The following is a 16,975-nucleotide window of genomic DNA, read 5'->3' on the forward strand; positions in this document are numbered from 1 at the left end:
AGTGGGAAACCTAACATACTTTGGGAAGCCCTCAGCCCTCCCTTGGGCTGCCATCCACATTTATTGCCGCCGACATCATAGCCAGCGACAGGCCTTTTGTGGATGGGTGGAAGCCAGAATCCGACAGATTCTTAACCCTTCCATTGGAACTTTGATTCTGGCAAGGAGACAGTAGGCGGCCTGATAGTCCTCCTACACTTCCAATTGTTATGTTTAACCATAATAATAGGAAACTCTCCTTCCTTAATGCTTTTTCTCCCTCTATCTGTTAGTACTGCCAGGTACTAACCTAACACCGGCAGTGCCTCCGGCTAAACTACAGTATACAACTATACAGTAGTACACATGTTTTCTAACATACTCTGTGTCCTATCGCAGTCAATTGTTGGGACCATGATATTATGTTGAGGCTGAGTACTCCCTAAACACCCAGATGGTTTTTTCGATCATCAGGACACTAATAAATCACCGATCAGTATTAATATATACTACAAGTGGATAATGTTAGTATAGACACTTACTTACCTTAACTCTAGTTCCCAGAGTTTTTTCTACCTTGTATCGTTGGGCAGGTATGGTCCTGGAGAGTTCTTTTGGAACCCTCTTACCCACTTCCAAAGCGTTTCCCTCGCTGTATCCCTTGACTCTATCGTCTCAGGGATATCTGCACCGAATCCTTTGGTCATCAGGGCCGAGCAGACGGTGCAACCCTTCGGATCTCAATACCTCAGGGTTTCAGTTGCGATGGAGCAGGGGCATGAGACCTGCACATCTTGTGGCCACAAAAGTCCCTACTTTTGTTGTCCCTACTTTTGTGGTTGCAGAAGAGGACTGCACACTTTACTTTAGCCTCCTCCTGTAAGGAAAGAAAGAGTGAAATGAGTATGGGGTAATATATCTCACTGATAAATTTTCACACGCATAAAACTACATTACTATTATTATCATAGCTTAGGATAGTAAGCTAGAAAAGAAGTAGGAAAGAAACATATCTGTATTTCCCCTCCAGGCAATTGCTGTGACCTCTTACAATATTAATATTTTTGATTTCCTTATTAGGGAAAATACAGAGTGCAATAACTCTCGTACGTAGAGCCGGAGTCAGTGGATACTAACACTAACTCCACCACTTGTAGAATATTAATACTGAAAGGTAATCATTGGTGTTCCGATGATCTAGGATACATCAGAATGTTGAAGGAATGCTTCACCTCAACATTTTCTAATCGGTCTCAACAATGGACTGTGAAAGGATACACAGAGTATGTTGGAAATTTCATACTACTGTATCATTATATACTGTAGTTTTCTAACTGCTGTATTGTCATACTGCAGGAATACTGGCTACTGTATTGTCTTATACTTAAGTTACAGAATGAGGATTCAAATGGAAGGGGAGGAATACATTGATTCTAGCTTCAATCCAGCCACAATTTCTGTTGCCGGCTGTACTGCCGGTTACAGGGTTTGTGGATGGCAGTCCAAGGGAGGACTGAAGAATACTCAAAAGTGTAATGGGTTTCCCACCGGCAGCCGTCAGGGCTGGCTCAACCTTTCCCGGAGCTTTGCTTCCGTTAGGGAGATGGTCGAAGCGGCAACCTAACTGCCTTTGTAGGAGCCCGGCCGATAACCCAGTCAGCCCAACAAGCGGGGTTATTGTAGAATACCGGCTGTAAATCAAGGAAACATACTGTAGTTTCCTATACTGGCACCGTCTTGTGCAGCAGAGGAATAACGATTCCCCAGCCTGAGACATTGCTGGATATAAGACGTGTCCTCTAGTCCACAAGGTAGAAAGGTGGCGTCAATTATACTACCCACTTTCGGTTATGGACTAGGGAAGCCGAACTTCCTATGTCGACAACTGTGTAACAGGCTGGGGAATGACTATTCCCCCATCGGTAGTGTTGTCGGCATCAATACAGAATACCCTGAGTTACTGTCCTATTTCAAAGCTGGGATACTAGCCGGCAAAGAAGATCGACAGAAACCACTGTCCCAGTCAAGCTGGAGTACACTACTCGATGGCGATGACAGAAGATAGGGTTGTTGCCTGGGCTGGCGGCTCTCAGGGGGAAGGAAGGGTTTATCCTTATTTCTCTAAAAGAGAAGTGTATCAAATTATGCTAGTAATTCTAGGAGATATCTATATCTCCGACCGAATTAATAAAAACGATACTAGAGGTTAAACGGGGGATAACGTTATTAAAGTATACTAAAACGCGGTAGGCTAGCCTAACTCAAGTCGGGATCTCGGCTACGCTAGTACCATCGAGGCCCTATCGTATACGATAGAAACGTTTATTCAGAAGAGGAAATATTACATGTATAAAGCTTATCTTCACTAGTATAATTTTGCCTAACTAGCTAGAATTTCTTTACTGTATAGCTAAATACTGGGAACGTCATACTACTAACTAAATAAAGCATTTATGGCGTACGACAGCGGTCCTAAAATGGCCGCCTCCGGGGATGGCAGTGCTCCGCTTAACACACCTAAATTATGTTAAATTAACTGTGAGAAGGGAGCCAAAAATTATACACAGGAAAGATTAAATACTCAACTTTCCAGAGGATGGAGATTGCATGGTAGTATTCCTTCAAAACAGTAACAACACCTAGAGCAACGTGGGAGAGCACTGTGCTTAAATGGCTATGTTAAAAGGAATAATACGCCGTAGTAGTATGGGGAGGGGATCCACCAGGTAATCTTGATATGGCTCCCCTTCATTTCGCCACTCTTCCCCCTCAAAGCGTAAAATCTATTCAGGGTGAAGATTGCCATGTGTCGTATCAAGAAATACATCTCCTGATTTTATGCGATATCCTTAAAAGTTATATTAAGGATACATACGCCAGGAGTTAGAATTCTGGAGACCTGTGGTTAATTCTCTGGGAGAATCACTAGCCAAATATCCCTTAGAAAGCTGCTTAAAGGAACCTTCCATCAGGACGACATGGCCGAGCCCAAAAAAAGGATGTGCACCACATTTGATAATAAATTAACATTGATAATCTGAAAAAGAAGAGTTTAATTAGAGCAAACAATAAAAATACAGTAACAAAAATGTGGAACCTTACTTTTCGGAGAGAGGCGATGTCCGAGAGCGAAGTGCGGGGCGGTAGAGGAGGATGAAAATGGCGTAAAACGTTTACGTACAAGTGGCAGAAAATGTAAACACTTAACTTTACAAAACAGATTTATAAATGACAGAAAGCATTAACACTTAATTTTAGGAAACGTTTCTACAAATGGAACAAAAAGACATAGGAACGCCAATGCACAGATGCACGATTTGATACAGTACAGTAGATGCTGACCAATAGGAGAGCAGGATCTCATGGTGGTAACTAGCATCCGAGTAGGGAGATAACCAATGGGAACGCAGGAGGATGGTAGCGAGTTTACGGGCTGGCGGCGAGCGAATTTTAAAATTCGCCTCAGATACAGTTGGGTTTCCACTCCATACCGCCGTTCGTTGTCCGAAACATTTTTCGTGATCCGAGTCATAAAATTCTTCGCATCTCCTTTTGTGAAGTGAAAATTTTGTAAGCCAATTCTTTCGTAGCTAGAGGTTTGACTGTATATCCATATTAAAGTGTTCATGTTTGTATAGTTAAGAAAAATATAAATTACTTCCAGATTTATCATACAGTATTTTGTCAAATTAAGAAGGTAATTTTTTTCATAGCAATTATGTAATTTCAATCTAACATTAGAAGCAAGTCTCATATTTATAACAATGGTACAATTTATGACCTCAGATGTCAGGATGCCTGAAAACTTTGAATCAATCAATCAACTGTACAGAATAAATTTTTTATTTACTGTACCAAATTATATACAGTACAATACTGTAATTCTACAATGATTTATTTTCATCTTTTATTGTTGTAGCAGTGTTTTTTCAATTCCATTTGCATAACTTCCTTATACTTTTCATCTAAATCCTGACTCTGTTCTCAGCTAGATTTTTAATGTCTTTAACTTAACTCTGATAAATTTTTCATTCTAATTTTTAAACAATTACTGCTGGTAAGCTTTTTGTGACTCAGTATTATGTTAAACTATTTTTTTATAATTTTTCCCAGTAACTATTTCAATTTTTAATTCTTTTTAGTGTTGTTCATAAATGTGAACACTGTGATGCTACTTTTCCACATCCTATGCTGTTAAAGTCTCATGTGCTGCGTCATGGAGAAAGAACAGTAATGTGCCACCGCTGTGGTAGGAAATTTTTCACTCAAAAACAACTAAATAGCCATGAGGTTAGTATCATTAACAATTATTTTATGGTGATACCCTCAGTCATTTAAGCTTTAGTTTCAATAATTTTGATTAATGTAGCATGATAAGTTTTGTTTTAAATATACTTAAATTTTGTTTTTATGATGTCGGTAGACAGTGTATATGCCTAATTTCAATACTTTCCTGGAATTCATGAGCTATTAATTCTTCAAATAAGAAACCTCTGTTAAAATATAATATTCTTACGGTAAATATCTGTCTTCACTTATGTAAATCCCTCTGTTCTGTTTTAAAAGAAGTACTGATAAATAGTGGTCGTGTAAACAACTTCCCTTTACTGCTTCCACCATCTTGACTTCTCACTGAACTTAAACAGCAACCAAGGGATTGGTCTTGCCAATTAGCTATTCAGTGAATGTAATTGTTTTTGCCAAGTTAGTTATTATCAACTTCTACAAAAGAAGGCAAGTTTCTTACTCCACTTCAGAGAAGGAATTCCAAACTAATCTTTCAAAATGGCTTTAATAACAAAGGAGATGAATCAGTTATACAGTAGTGAAGTAACCATAGAACGGATTTTGAAGCGAAGCAAAAAATCTTTTTTTGGGTGAGATGGCCATGTTGTTCTGATAGAAGGTTCCTATTGGTAGCTTTCGATGGGATATTTGGCTACAGTTATATTCCCAGAGAAATGACCTTTAGGTCTCCAGAATTCTAACTCCTGGTGCGAATATCCTTAAAATTTCTCTTAAGGATATCACATAATATCAGGGGATGTATATCTTGATACGACACATGGCAATCTTCACCCCGAATAGCGTTTTCGCCTCGAGGGGGAAGAGTGGTGAAACTGAAGGGAAGCCATTATCAAGGTTACCCTTCCTCCCGTACTATTACGAGGATCCAAGATGGCGCTCATTCATTGTAGCATTGAACATGGTGCTACAGATATAGTAGTTTCGGGAGGGATCTTGCCCAAGCCTTTTCTATGGAAAAGGAGGGCAGGTCCATCAGGACAACATGGCCATCTCACCCAAAAATAGATTTTTCGCTTCGCTTCAAAATACGTTTTTTTGGCTCAGGCCATGGCGTCCTGATGGAAGTTTACCAGAGAATTACTAGAAAGTACTGTATCTGTGGATTTGTATAAGTGCCTTAACCTTGGGACAATATTTATAAGGTCATACAGACCATTGAGAAATATGACGATACCGTTATACGTCATTACCTCTAATCATGGAACAATGTTAGAGCTTCCTGCCCCCTGCAGGGAAGTGTCGTGCTAGACAGTAAAAGAGTCTTAAGGTTTGTATATTGTAGGAACAAATATAAGTATCAATCAGAACTATTTGTTTCATTAATTCCAGTAATCTAAGGTTTACTTAGGAAATTAAGTAAAGAACTCTGGCTATCTTTATTGTGCTATTTGCAGGGCGAAATAAGACGCAATTACACTTTTAGTCCTTTATTTAGGCTAAATGAGTAAATTGGATAACAAGTGTAAATAGAATAGAATTATACATGCAACAGTTACAGATAAAGTTTTTCTACCTGAAAGGGAAGAAAAGGTTAATGCCACTATAAAAAATGAAAAATTTGGAAAATTTATCAATATAATTTCAGTAAATGTTGCATACTAATAACACTGTGTACGATGTAACACGGCACAAGTGTTATCTGTATAATTCTTCGCCTGAAATTTGAACAGTCCTAGTGTCACCATGGTGACACTCATATAAAAGATATGGCACTGGAAGTGTCAACACCTTTTCACCCGAATTGATAGTCCCCATCAGTTCACTGTTCATCGCAGCACTAGATGACAGGTTTTACTACGCTACCTACCGCCACCACGAAATACTTCAATTCATGCACTTGCTTTGCATAATGTTTGTAGAAACTCTGGATGACTTCCATCCAGTATATAAGTGAAGACGCTCGAAGTCCATATACTGAAAGAAGTTCAGTGAGGAAGCAATTTTTCTTGGATCATGACCTGCGGGTGTACTGTCAGGATCCGCTCTGCGAATGAAGTAGGTGACCTTCGCCCTCAGTTGTTTCAGGGATAAGTTTGATCCCGAGGTTTCTCCTTTGAAGAGCTATAGCCCCTGAGGCTATAGCGAACAGGCAAATAACTTTCTGGGTAAGATCCTTAAGAGAACAATTTTCATTGTTCAAGGTTGAGGCATAGTGTAAGACCTTGTCCAAGGACCATGAAATGGGCTTCGGAGGTGCTGCAGGTCTAAGTCTAGCGCATGTTCGGGATCTTGTTAAAGATTTCGTTCGTCTGGTCCACTTGGAAGGCGTATAGAAGAGGTCTAGTCAATGCTGACTTACACGTAGTTTTCGTGTTGGCAGCTAGGCCTTGTTCATGAAGGTGGATGAAGAAGGACAGGCAGAAGTCTACTGAGACTTCCTTCAGGTTTTTTGCTTTGACAAAAGCAACCCACTTTTTCCAAGATGATTCATATTGTCCTCTAGTTGACTTTGACTTGTATTCTTCTAGGAAGTCTATACTGCTTTTTGAGATCCCAAATCTTTTCTTAACCGCTAAGGTGAGAAAATCATGAGATGAAGATTTTGGGTTCTCTGTGATGAAGTGAAGACAGTTGACTTCTGAACCAGTTGAGATGGAGCAGGGTTCGGTAGAGGGACCAGCCTCAGCTTCAGTTCCATTACCAGAGGGAACCAGTTGCTCTTGGGCCACTTGGGGGCTACTAGAGCTGCTGTTCCCTTGAGGGATCTCAGCTTGTTGAGGACCTTCAGTAGGAGATTGGTTGGAGGGAACAGGTAAATACTAATCCATTCGTTCCAGTCGAGGGACATGGCATCCGTCGTCTCCGCTAGAGAGTCCTCGTATGGAGCTACATACCGAGGTAGTTTCTTGTTGTCACTCGTCGCAAAGAGGTCGATCTGCAGTTCCGGGACTTTTTCCAAGATGAAGGAGAATGAGTCTGCGTCTACGGACCATTCTGACTATCGGCTTTAGCCTGGATAGAGCGTCCGCTGTCACATTGCGGAACCCTTGTAGGTGAACTGCTGATAAGTGCCATCTCTTCTTTTTCGATAAACGAAAGATGGCTAACATTACATGGTTGATGTGGGGCGATCTCGAGCCTTGTCGATTCAGACATCTAACTATCTTTTCGCTGTCAACGATCAGCTTGATGTGGGCTGATCTGCGAGGGGAGAGATTTTTCAATGACAAGAGGACTGCCATGGCCTCCAGAATATTGATGTGAAAGGTCTTGAACAGAGATGACAAAGTCCCTTGGGCTTTCCTTTGGTGAGAGTGACTTCCCCATCCTTCTGTCGAGGCATCCGTTTGGATGGTTACTGATGGTGGAGGTGGTTGCAAGGGCACGGTTCTCATTAGGCTCTTGACCTTCGACCATGGCTTGAGAAGTGATCGCAGTAAGGTCGGTATCGGTCTTTGTAGATCTCTTCGAGCGTTTGATGCTTATCTTCTCCAGACCCCTGACGCATCTTTCAGCTGTGCTCTTAGCACTGGGTCTGTTACTGCTGCAAACTGGAGAGAGCCCAGTACTCTTTCCTGTTGGCGTCTTGAGATCCTGTCGGATTTCAGTAGTCTCTTGACAGACCCCGCAATCTCTCTCCTTTGCCTCCTTGTGAGTTCATGTAAGCCACTACTGTGGTGTTGACGCTCATCAACTCCACAGAGTGACCCGCAAGGAACTGTTGAAGGGCAAGGAAGGCTGCCCTCATCTCTAAGACATTTATGTGCTGGTACCTTTTGGACTTGGACCAGAGGCTAGAGGCCGTTTGGTGCAGCATGTGGGCCCCTCTCCCGTCTCTTAATGGATCTGAATAGAGCATTAATTCCAGGGGGAGAACGAGAAGGTCGAACCCCTTGCAGAGGTTCTTGTCTGCGACCCACCATCTGAGGTCCATCTGCTCCTCTAGTGCTATAGGAATAGAATGTTTGGGGAATCATTGGTTTTATTTCACTTGGACTTCAGCCATCACTGGAGAGATCGAATCCCTAGGCAGCCATTTGGCACTAGACACGCCAGGGATGATAGGTGACCTATGAGACACAACCATTGCTGGGCTGGTAGTTCTTCCCATTTGAGTAAGGGTCTTGCTACCTTATTCAGCCTCTGTATCCTGTCGTCTGATGGGAAGACTTTCAGCAGGTCGGTGTCAATGATCATATCTGGGTATACCAGTCTTTGAGAGGGAAGCAGGGATGACTTCTTGAGGTTAACTATAATCCCCAGATCTTGGCTAAATGTTAGAAGTGTATCTTGGTGTTGAAGAAGGGTTGTCACCGAGTCTGCTAGGATCAACCAGTCATCCAGGTATCTTAGGAGATGAATGCTGATACTATGAGCCCAAGATGACACTAGGGCAAACACACTCATGAAGACCTGAGGTGCTGTGGAAAGACCGAAGCACAGTACCTTGATCTGGTGTTGTTTTTAATCGAGAATGATCCTTAGATACCTCCTTGAAGATGGATGGACTGGGATCTGTAAGTATGCTTCCATGAGATCCAGAGTACACATGAAGTCCTGTGGTCTTTCGTGTATCTGACAGTGTCTGCCATCTCCATGCTGAATTGAGTTTATCTGACAAACTTGTTTAGAGCTTGAAGGTCGATGACTGGTCTCCAGCCTCCAGATGCCTTTTTCACAAGAATGCGTCAACTGAAGAACCCTGGTGACACGTCGAGGACCTCTTGGAGAGCGCCTTTCTCCAACATGGTCTGGACTTCGGCCGGTGGCGCCAGCTCCTTCGCGGATTCCTTCGCATAGGAGCTTGATGGAACCGGATCCCAAGTCAGTGGAGGGAGACATTGAATGAATGGGACACAATACCCTAAATGAACCCTAGAGACTGTCCAGGGTTTGGCCCTGAGCTGCAGCCACCTCTGCCAGCAGCGATGCAGGTATCCCCCTCACTGTGGACAAGAGGGAGGATTGCCTGCCCTAGCAGGTGCAGTCTTGGCTGCTCCCTCTGCTCCCTTTTTCTCCACAAGAGGACTGAGAACCCTTCTGCTCCTTTGCTAGAAAGGTCTTCTTTGACACCTTATGCATCGTAGTCGTCGCTGTCCTAGTCGTCGGAGGCTTAGTTACTTGCGGCTACTTTTGTGGTGGGGGAGGCCAATAGGGCTGAGATATAAGGGGCCTATGGAGAATGGAGTCCTAGCTGGACTCCCTCCATGTCTCCGCCAGTCGCTCGACCTCTTTCGACCCGAACATGGAAGAACCATCGAGAGTCGAGTTCCCGAGTCTCGTCACTTCTGCATGTGGAACCTGTCAATGGAACCTTTCTATTACCGAGTCCCTTCGCTGAAGGATCATACCTTGCGGGAAAGGAACTAAATGGTTTTAGTTCCCGATAATAAAAAGGTTTCCATTGATCTCCTCGTGGTCTCTTTGGACCAGTTCTTGGTCCTAATGAAGTGTCCCACAGATCTAAACCAGAGATCTAGCCACGAAGTAGCCTGCATGAAATACTTCAACAACTTTCTCCTGGTTTAGGATCTCTGATGCAGAGAAAAAGACGGAGGGTTTCCCAAAGAAGACTCCTCTGGTCAGCGCCTCTATAGAGTGGTCGAGAGGCAGGGTCGGAAGGGGCTCGTAGACCTCAGAATACTTCTTCTGCTACACGATCTGTAGCAGAAGCTTATAGAGGATGAGCCCGCATGGAGGGAGCTGGAAGAGCCAGCAATCTGGGCAAATACTTTCCAATGGGCACCCGTCACCCCTTAGACCAGGGCAAAGATGCACTGGCCTTGGGAGGTCTTTGAGTGCCGTAGACATGGTCTAGAACCGTGTCTTTACCTTCCTGAGGCCACCGCTGGATCGGAGAATCCCGGAGAATCCGTTGATGTCCCTCATGCAGGCAAAGACCAGCCAGAAAGCAAGATCTGACAACCTTTGCTCTGCCTCCATAAGTCTGGGACTTGCAGCCTTTGGGAGATATTCCTCATCATCATCGTAGTCGTCTTCCACCCATGAGCTCTCACTCGTAAGAGCCTTGGGTGGGTCGAAGTTGTTGGGCATGGAAGAGGCAGGCATATCGCTTGCTGATATCCTTGCTGGTACTGGGGAAATACCCCGAGGCCTCTCTTGCAGAAGCCTTGATGTTCTGGTTTAGGTCTTCATGATCATCTTAAAATTCTTCGACTACATGCGGGATGGAAGATACTGTACTCCTCCAGAAGCGAAGATTTGGAGTATTCTTCCCTCTTAGGGGGATGCTGTCCCTTTCTTGATCCAGGAACTATGGGAGGATGAATGATTCCGTTAACGAGATCTCTCCCGGAGACTGAGAGCCACGGCTGAGGCGTTGGTGAAGCATACCTCCCCGAAGAGATGTAGGTTGTCTCAATCCTCCTCTTCTTCATCATAGTCATTACCGGTGTCAATTGTACCTGAGGAAAGTCCTGCTGGATTTCCGAATGTGTCTCAGCTACACCCCACTTCCTCTTGAGAGGTTCTGTCTGGGGTCAGACGATGGGGGGGGAGGCTGAGCTTGGGGGTCCTAACATTTCCAGAGGAATCCTCAGCGTGCTGGTACCCGACAGCGCTGGAGGAAGTACTGTACTCCCGTAACGGCCCGACGCAGTGCGAGGGTTTCTTCCCAAAAGCAGTGCCGACCGGAAGACCCCCTGGAAAGCTGGAAGCTGGAGAACGTCTTCTAGGGGTTCTCGGTGTGGGTGCCTGAAAATGAGGAATGTCAGGTTCTTTAGCAGGTACAATTGGCACTGGTATGGCTTCTACAGTAGATCAGAGTGTGGTGGCTTTGAAGTGGAGGGCTACTGGATTCTTGAGAGTTTCCACATAGAAGGGAACGGGGCTGGGCATCCGCCATGCTGGATGTCCTTTCCTGGTAAAGTAGAGACTGGACTAGACCAAGGGGAACGAGTCTCCATAAGACGAGAAGGCTAAAAACTATACCTGCAGTCAGGAGGCTCCTCTTGACGGAGCGGGGAGCGCTGATGAGTGATAGGCGAGCTCTCAGGAGGACAGCAGTTGTCATCTCTGCGGCGATCATGTGTTGGTTGATAGTCCTCAGCTGGCGAGTGACGATCATGAATTAACCTGTAAAAGTTAAAAGCAGAAGAGTGACAATCAACATTTGGCAAGTGACGATGCGACACTGGTGATCGGCGCTTGCGGGCCGGTAGGTGACAAGGAGAAGGTCTAGGCGAGAGACGAGGAGCTGGTGAACGACAAGTAGGAGAATGCAGAGAAGTCGGTGAACGACGAGCAATTGGCGAGTGATGAGTAAATGACGAATGCTGCAAGGCTGGCAAACGATGAGTCAACGGAGAGTCCAGAGAAGGTGGCGAGTGATGAGCATGTGCTGGCTGACGATGAGATAACAGATGCTGATCTCGGGCTGGCGAGAGACAAAACGAAGAGTGATGGTAACGAGTGACAATAACAAGGTGAAAAGTGATGATCATGAGGTACGAGTGTCAGTCACAACAAGACGAGGGACGAGCAGCTGGTGTGTGACGAGACGTCAAAGGCGAATGTCCGTCAGGTGAGAAGGAAGGTGGTTGTGAGTCCTTGAAGAGACATCTGTCCAATGGGGGGAGAACGTCTGGAGCGTCGGGGGGAAATACGTTTCTTACGTTCCCCCGGATGAAGAAGAGAGACGATGGCGTGTCTGGAAGTTCTCTGAGGAGGACCTCACTCGCGGACGAGAGAGGTGTCCCATGCAGGAAAGACTTGCCTCGGACTTTACTCCAACCCCCTAAAGGGGAAGCACAGTCTTCAGTAACTACAGCAGCAACAAGCAATGGCAAAGAATCGGCCGCTTCGGTGGTCAAGGTAAAAGACACTCTGGGGTCACACTGCTCCAAAATCATCGTTGAAGGGGGCTCCACCTTGAAGGAAGCCAGTGTACGCTTCCTTTCAGTTCCAAGTTAAAGGAGTTCCAGCAATGTCTCCTTCAATGGGGGACCGGTCATACCCAGCGACAGCCAAACCTGCAATAAATCAGAGATAGAAAGGTTCCGCCCGAAGGAAGGGGCAGAACTGCTTCTGTAGCAGAAGCAAAACTGTCCTTCGATCGCCAAGGTTGACCTGATGTTAGCTGATCTACACTTCTGTTTCATCGTTGCCCAGGAGAGATCGATCGAACAGGAGCTTCAGGAAGAGATTGAGGGGTCAAGGAAGAAGTCCGAAGTTTCTTCGACTTCAAGGAAGACCCCGAAGGTGAAGAATCTGTCTTAGACTTCTTGCACTGGTACCCAAACTTCTTCCACTGGGAGGCAGACCACTCCCGACATTCAGGGCAGGTGTTTTCCTGATCACATCACCACCATCAGCAGAACGGACTCAAAGAATGTGGGCCCATCTCAACGGAGGACATGAAAGTCCCGCAGGACCTTAGGTCCAGGTCATGTTTGTATGAGGACGGTCAGGGAAGAAAACAATCTCACTGAAAAAGAAAAATCCATTAAGTAAAAAATATGGCAATTAAAGTTAAGTTGCAGGCGGAGAGCGACAACATCCGTTCTCCACCAAGCCAAAAGCAAAAGTGATTCCTCAAACCAGGTGTGTGAGTGAGTTGGCTACTCCCCACCCCCCCTGCCAGTGAGTGGGTTGTTAACCCTCGCTAAAAGTCTTATGGCTCGTCTTTCAGCTTTGCCAAAAGTGATATCCCTATAAATAGCGGAGGGTTTGTATTTAGTGTTGGAACAAATACAAATTTCTACTACAATTTATTATTTCAATCTTTATATATAACTAGCTTTGCTGCTGTTTCCATACAGTGCTGAATTCCTACTTTTGACCCGACCCTTTCCTTACCTTCCGTTTTTCATAATCCATAAGTGATGGTTGTTTTAGGTACAATTATATCGCTGATGGGCTTGCTATGCAACGCTGTAATTGAGGGTTCTTTTTGTACATTAAAGAGTAAAATGGAGCACTTTCCAGGGTATTTAATTGTTTTTGAGTATTTGATTTTACTGTATATCTAGTTTGTTTTTAGCATGAGTAATTTTCGTAAATTTTAATATCTCAATTATCTTGGAGTTAGTTGCACCAAATTAAGGGTTTTATTATGTAATTTATTCCTAGAAAAATTAAGTGTCTGTAAGTCAACACTAAAAAAAACCGAGGATTTTACTTCATTTCTTCATTGTAATTTCCTTGTCCTCAGAATCTTTTTCATCGCCGAGCTCGTAGCTACAGTTGCAAAATATGTAAATTACAGTTTTCAACACAGCGTGGACTCCAACACCATCTAAAGACCCAACCTCACGAAAAATTCTTTTGTCAGGAGTGTGGAATTTCTTTTATCCAGAAACAAGATTACCTCAGTCATGTCGTTACACATGGCGCTCGTTGTATCTTATGCAAGATATCTTTTACATCCCCCCTTGCAGCCCAAAGACATTACCGCTCTACCCATGCTGGTGCAAAGTATTTTAGGAAGAGTACACCATTCATTAGTGCTTCAAGTCAGAAGTTGGATAACACGGACTATAAAAGTAACAAAGATATAGCTGGTTCAGTAAGTGAACAAGCATCTGTTCAGTATATTCATTCTAACACTATTCAAGACTGTGTTCCAAAAAGTGATATGAAATTGGAAGAATTTGAAACTGACTCTGTTGATATAAAATTTGAGGATGATTATATACCAAGTGAAGGTAGTGAAGAAGACCAGGTTATAATTATTGTAACACCGCGAGATAAGAATGAAGGAATTTCAGATTTTCTATAGTAGGTACAGATTTTTGTCTAAAGGTTATTTGTAATGTGATCTTGCCTGAAATGAATAAGGTACCTTTTTGTTTGCATTTTTACTTTGATACTATTATAAACTACCGTATTATACTCCATTATTTGTTCAAGTAGATTCTATTATTACTGTAATTAGTGAAGCAGTGTGGTCTCCAAGGACTTTCTTAAAAAGACTAGAACAGGGAATCTAATACAACATAAAAATACCAAAGAAGTATTGTCTCTCTTGCTCTTGAGCCAGTACAACAGAATCAGTATCAGTGTTTATGTGGGAGACCTACGGATTCAGGGTCTGTTGAAGCCGTCGCATCATTTCCAGTGCCGGAAATCATCTGGTAACCGATGACAGGTCATCTCTGAGAACCAGTGCCAATAATGGAAACGAAACCAAACCGCCATCTTCCATTGTGTTACAGAGTCTTCCAGATGTTTCTTACTCAGCTCTGGGAAATAGAAGTTTTCTTATAGTATTGAATAATAGGAATCAAGTTATGATTTAGTTATCCACTATTCTTAGTAATAGCATTAGGATATGGAGGGGTTTAAACGTAATTAAAGATCACTTTCAGTGTTTGTTTTTATTTTTTATGCAATTGGCTTCATATACTCCTAGATTTCTTGACAGCACAGAGTTGTTTTAATACATAAAGGTTATTACCATAAACCATTGTAGTTATTTAACCCCCTTTCATTTTGATTATTATATTTTGTAAGTTTGATTCTTTGCTGTATAATATTTAGCTAACATCATACATACATATACCAAGGCACTTCCCTCAATTTTGGGGGGTAGCCGACATCATCAAAGAAACAAAAACAAAAAGGGGACCTCTACTCTCTACGTTCCTCCCAGCCTAACAAGGGACTCAACCGAGTTCAGCTGGTACTGCTAACATAGCCTAGTATATTTCACAATTGCCAGCATACAATGCTTTTCAATATTGGCTTCCCCATTAGCTTGGGATTGTTTACATACTGTAACTGTTCTGATTTTAGGTTTTTAGTCTAGTTTATATTGCTGACCTCTTTTAATTGATGTTTAGGGTAACATGGCCTCATGTGTTTTGCTTAGGTTAGAGTAATACTCAGGTCCCTCGCCCAGAAATAGATTTTTCCTTCGTCAAAATCCCTTTGATAACTCCATGACTATTATATTGGTAGCTTTGGTACTGTAGTTAGCTGCCAATAACATCTCAGCTAATGGTCATTATACCAGAGTAGGCTAAATTTGAATGTTTTATATAAATGCCCAATTTTAATTGAATTGTCTAACCTCAGTTAGGTTAGGAAGGGGTGAGGAATTGATATGTTCCCAAAGGCATTCTAGAAAAGTTTAATGTCTTGTAACTTATATCAATAGGAGTGATGATAATGGAAAAATTTAATAACTCTGATTTTAATTTTATTAACTTGTTTTTTGTATCACATGTATTGTCCCTTGTAAGGCATTGTTTGTGAATATGCAAAACAGATTTTGAGCAAAGCAAAAAATCTATTTTTGGGTGATATGGCCATGTTGTCCTGATGGAAGGTTCCTTTAGGCAGCTTTCTACGGGATATTTGGCTACAGTGATACTCCCAGAGAATTGACCACAGGTGTTCAGAATTCTAACTCCTGGTACGAGTATCCTTAAAATAACTCTTAAGGATATCGCATAATATCAAGGGACGTATTTCTTGATACGACACATGGCAATCTTCACCCCGAATAGAGTTTTTGCTCTGAGGGGGAAGGGTGGTGAAATTGAAGGGGAACCGTAATCGAGGTTACCCGGTGGATCCCCTTCCCGTACTACTACGGCGAACTATTCCTTGTTGCAATTAAGCATGTATAGCCGCAGATAGAGTAGTTTCGGATGGGGATTTGTTACATATATTTTTGGGCTCAGGCCATGTCGTCCTGATGGAAGGTTCCTTCAGTAGCTTCCTATGGTATATTTGACTACAGTGATATTCCCAGAGAATTAGACTAAAGGTCTCCAGAATTCTAACTTCTGGAGAGAATATCCCTAAAGTTTCCTTTAAGGATATCGCATATCAGGGGACGTATTCTTGACACGCCTCATAGCAATCTGCACCCCACATAGCGTTTACGCTTCGAGGGGGAAAACTGGCAAGATAAAAGAGGAGCCGTTACAAAATTCTCCTCCTCCGTTACTGTTTGAGTACTCAGATGACGTCATCTTCGTCCGCCATCTTGGATGACGTCGTATCCGCCCGCCATCTTCATTCCTTCTTTTTTGGGCTCAGGCCATGTCGTCCTGATGGAAGTTCCTTTAGGGTAGCTTCCTAGGGTATATTTGACTACGGTGATATTCCCAGAGAATTTACCTTAAGGTATCCAGAATTCTAACTCCTGGAGCAAATATCCCTAAATAAACTTAACATGGGATATCGCGTAATATCAGAGGACGTATTCTTGACACGCCACATAGCTATCTTCACCCCAAATAGAATTAACACTTCAAGGGGTCAAAGTGGCAAGAAAACGAAAAACGAGAATTAAAGGAGAGCCGTTAATAAGGTACAGTACCTCTCCTATCCCGCTTTGAGTGTGTACACAATGCCGCCAACGGCGCCATCTTCATTCCTTTTTCCGTAGCTCAACAACTCGGTGTTTTCCCTGTGTTTTCTCGAGATCTTGGAATATTTTCAACATTATGATGCTTTCTCCAGCCTCTTCTGCCTCTGGAAAGTTGAGTATTATCTTTATTATGTATAAATGTAAGCTCTTGGTGTTTTGAAATCAATCGAAAGCGATATTAAGGTATACAAGAGCTGTTGCCTACCGGAGGCGTCCTGGACGCTGTCGCTCGCCATGCATGAGTCATTTAGTTAACCAGAGCGACGTTCCCGGTCCTTATGCTTTAATAATTATAGCTATTTAGCTTTACAATAGGAATTCTTTATATGATGCCGTTAGTATTTCAGTTTCGTCGATTGAGGTAACCGATCCTAGCCTACGCTAGGCTTCGTAGCCTAGGCGTTT

General features: G+C 43.1%; 1 protein-coding gene across 1 annotated transcript in view; it reads left to right on the forward strand.

Moving 5' to 3' along the window:
* The window catches only part of LOC137645459 (sorting nexin-17-like), a 169,667-nt gene extending 155,025 nt beyond the window's left edge, over positions 1-14,642 (forward strand). Inside the window, exons 10-11 of the mRNA XM_068378264.1 lie at positions 4,122-4,269; positions 13,400-14,642. Of these exons, the coding sequence (XP_068234365.1) occupies positions 4,122-4,269; positions 13,400-13,966 (715 nt within the window). The 3' untranslated portion in view covers positions 13,967-14,642. The remainder of the gene's footprint in view (positions 1-4,121; positions 4,270-13,399) is intronic.
* The last annotated feature ends 2,333 nt before the right edge of the window (positions 14,643-16,975 follow it).

The sequence above is a fragment of the Palaemon carinicauda genome, chromosome 8, assembly GCF_036898095.1.
Source record: "Palaemon carinicauda isolate YSFRI2023 chromosome 8, ASM3689809v2, whole genome shotgun sequence".
NCBI classification, from domain to species: Eukaryota; Metazoa; Arthropoda; class Malacostraca; order Decapoda; family Palaemonidae; genus Palaemon; species Palaemon carinicauda.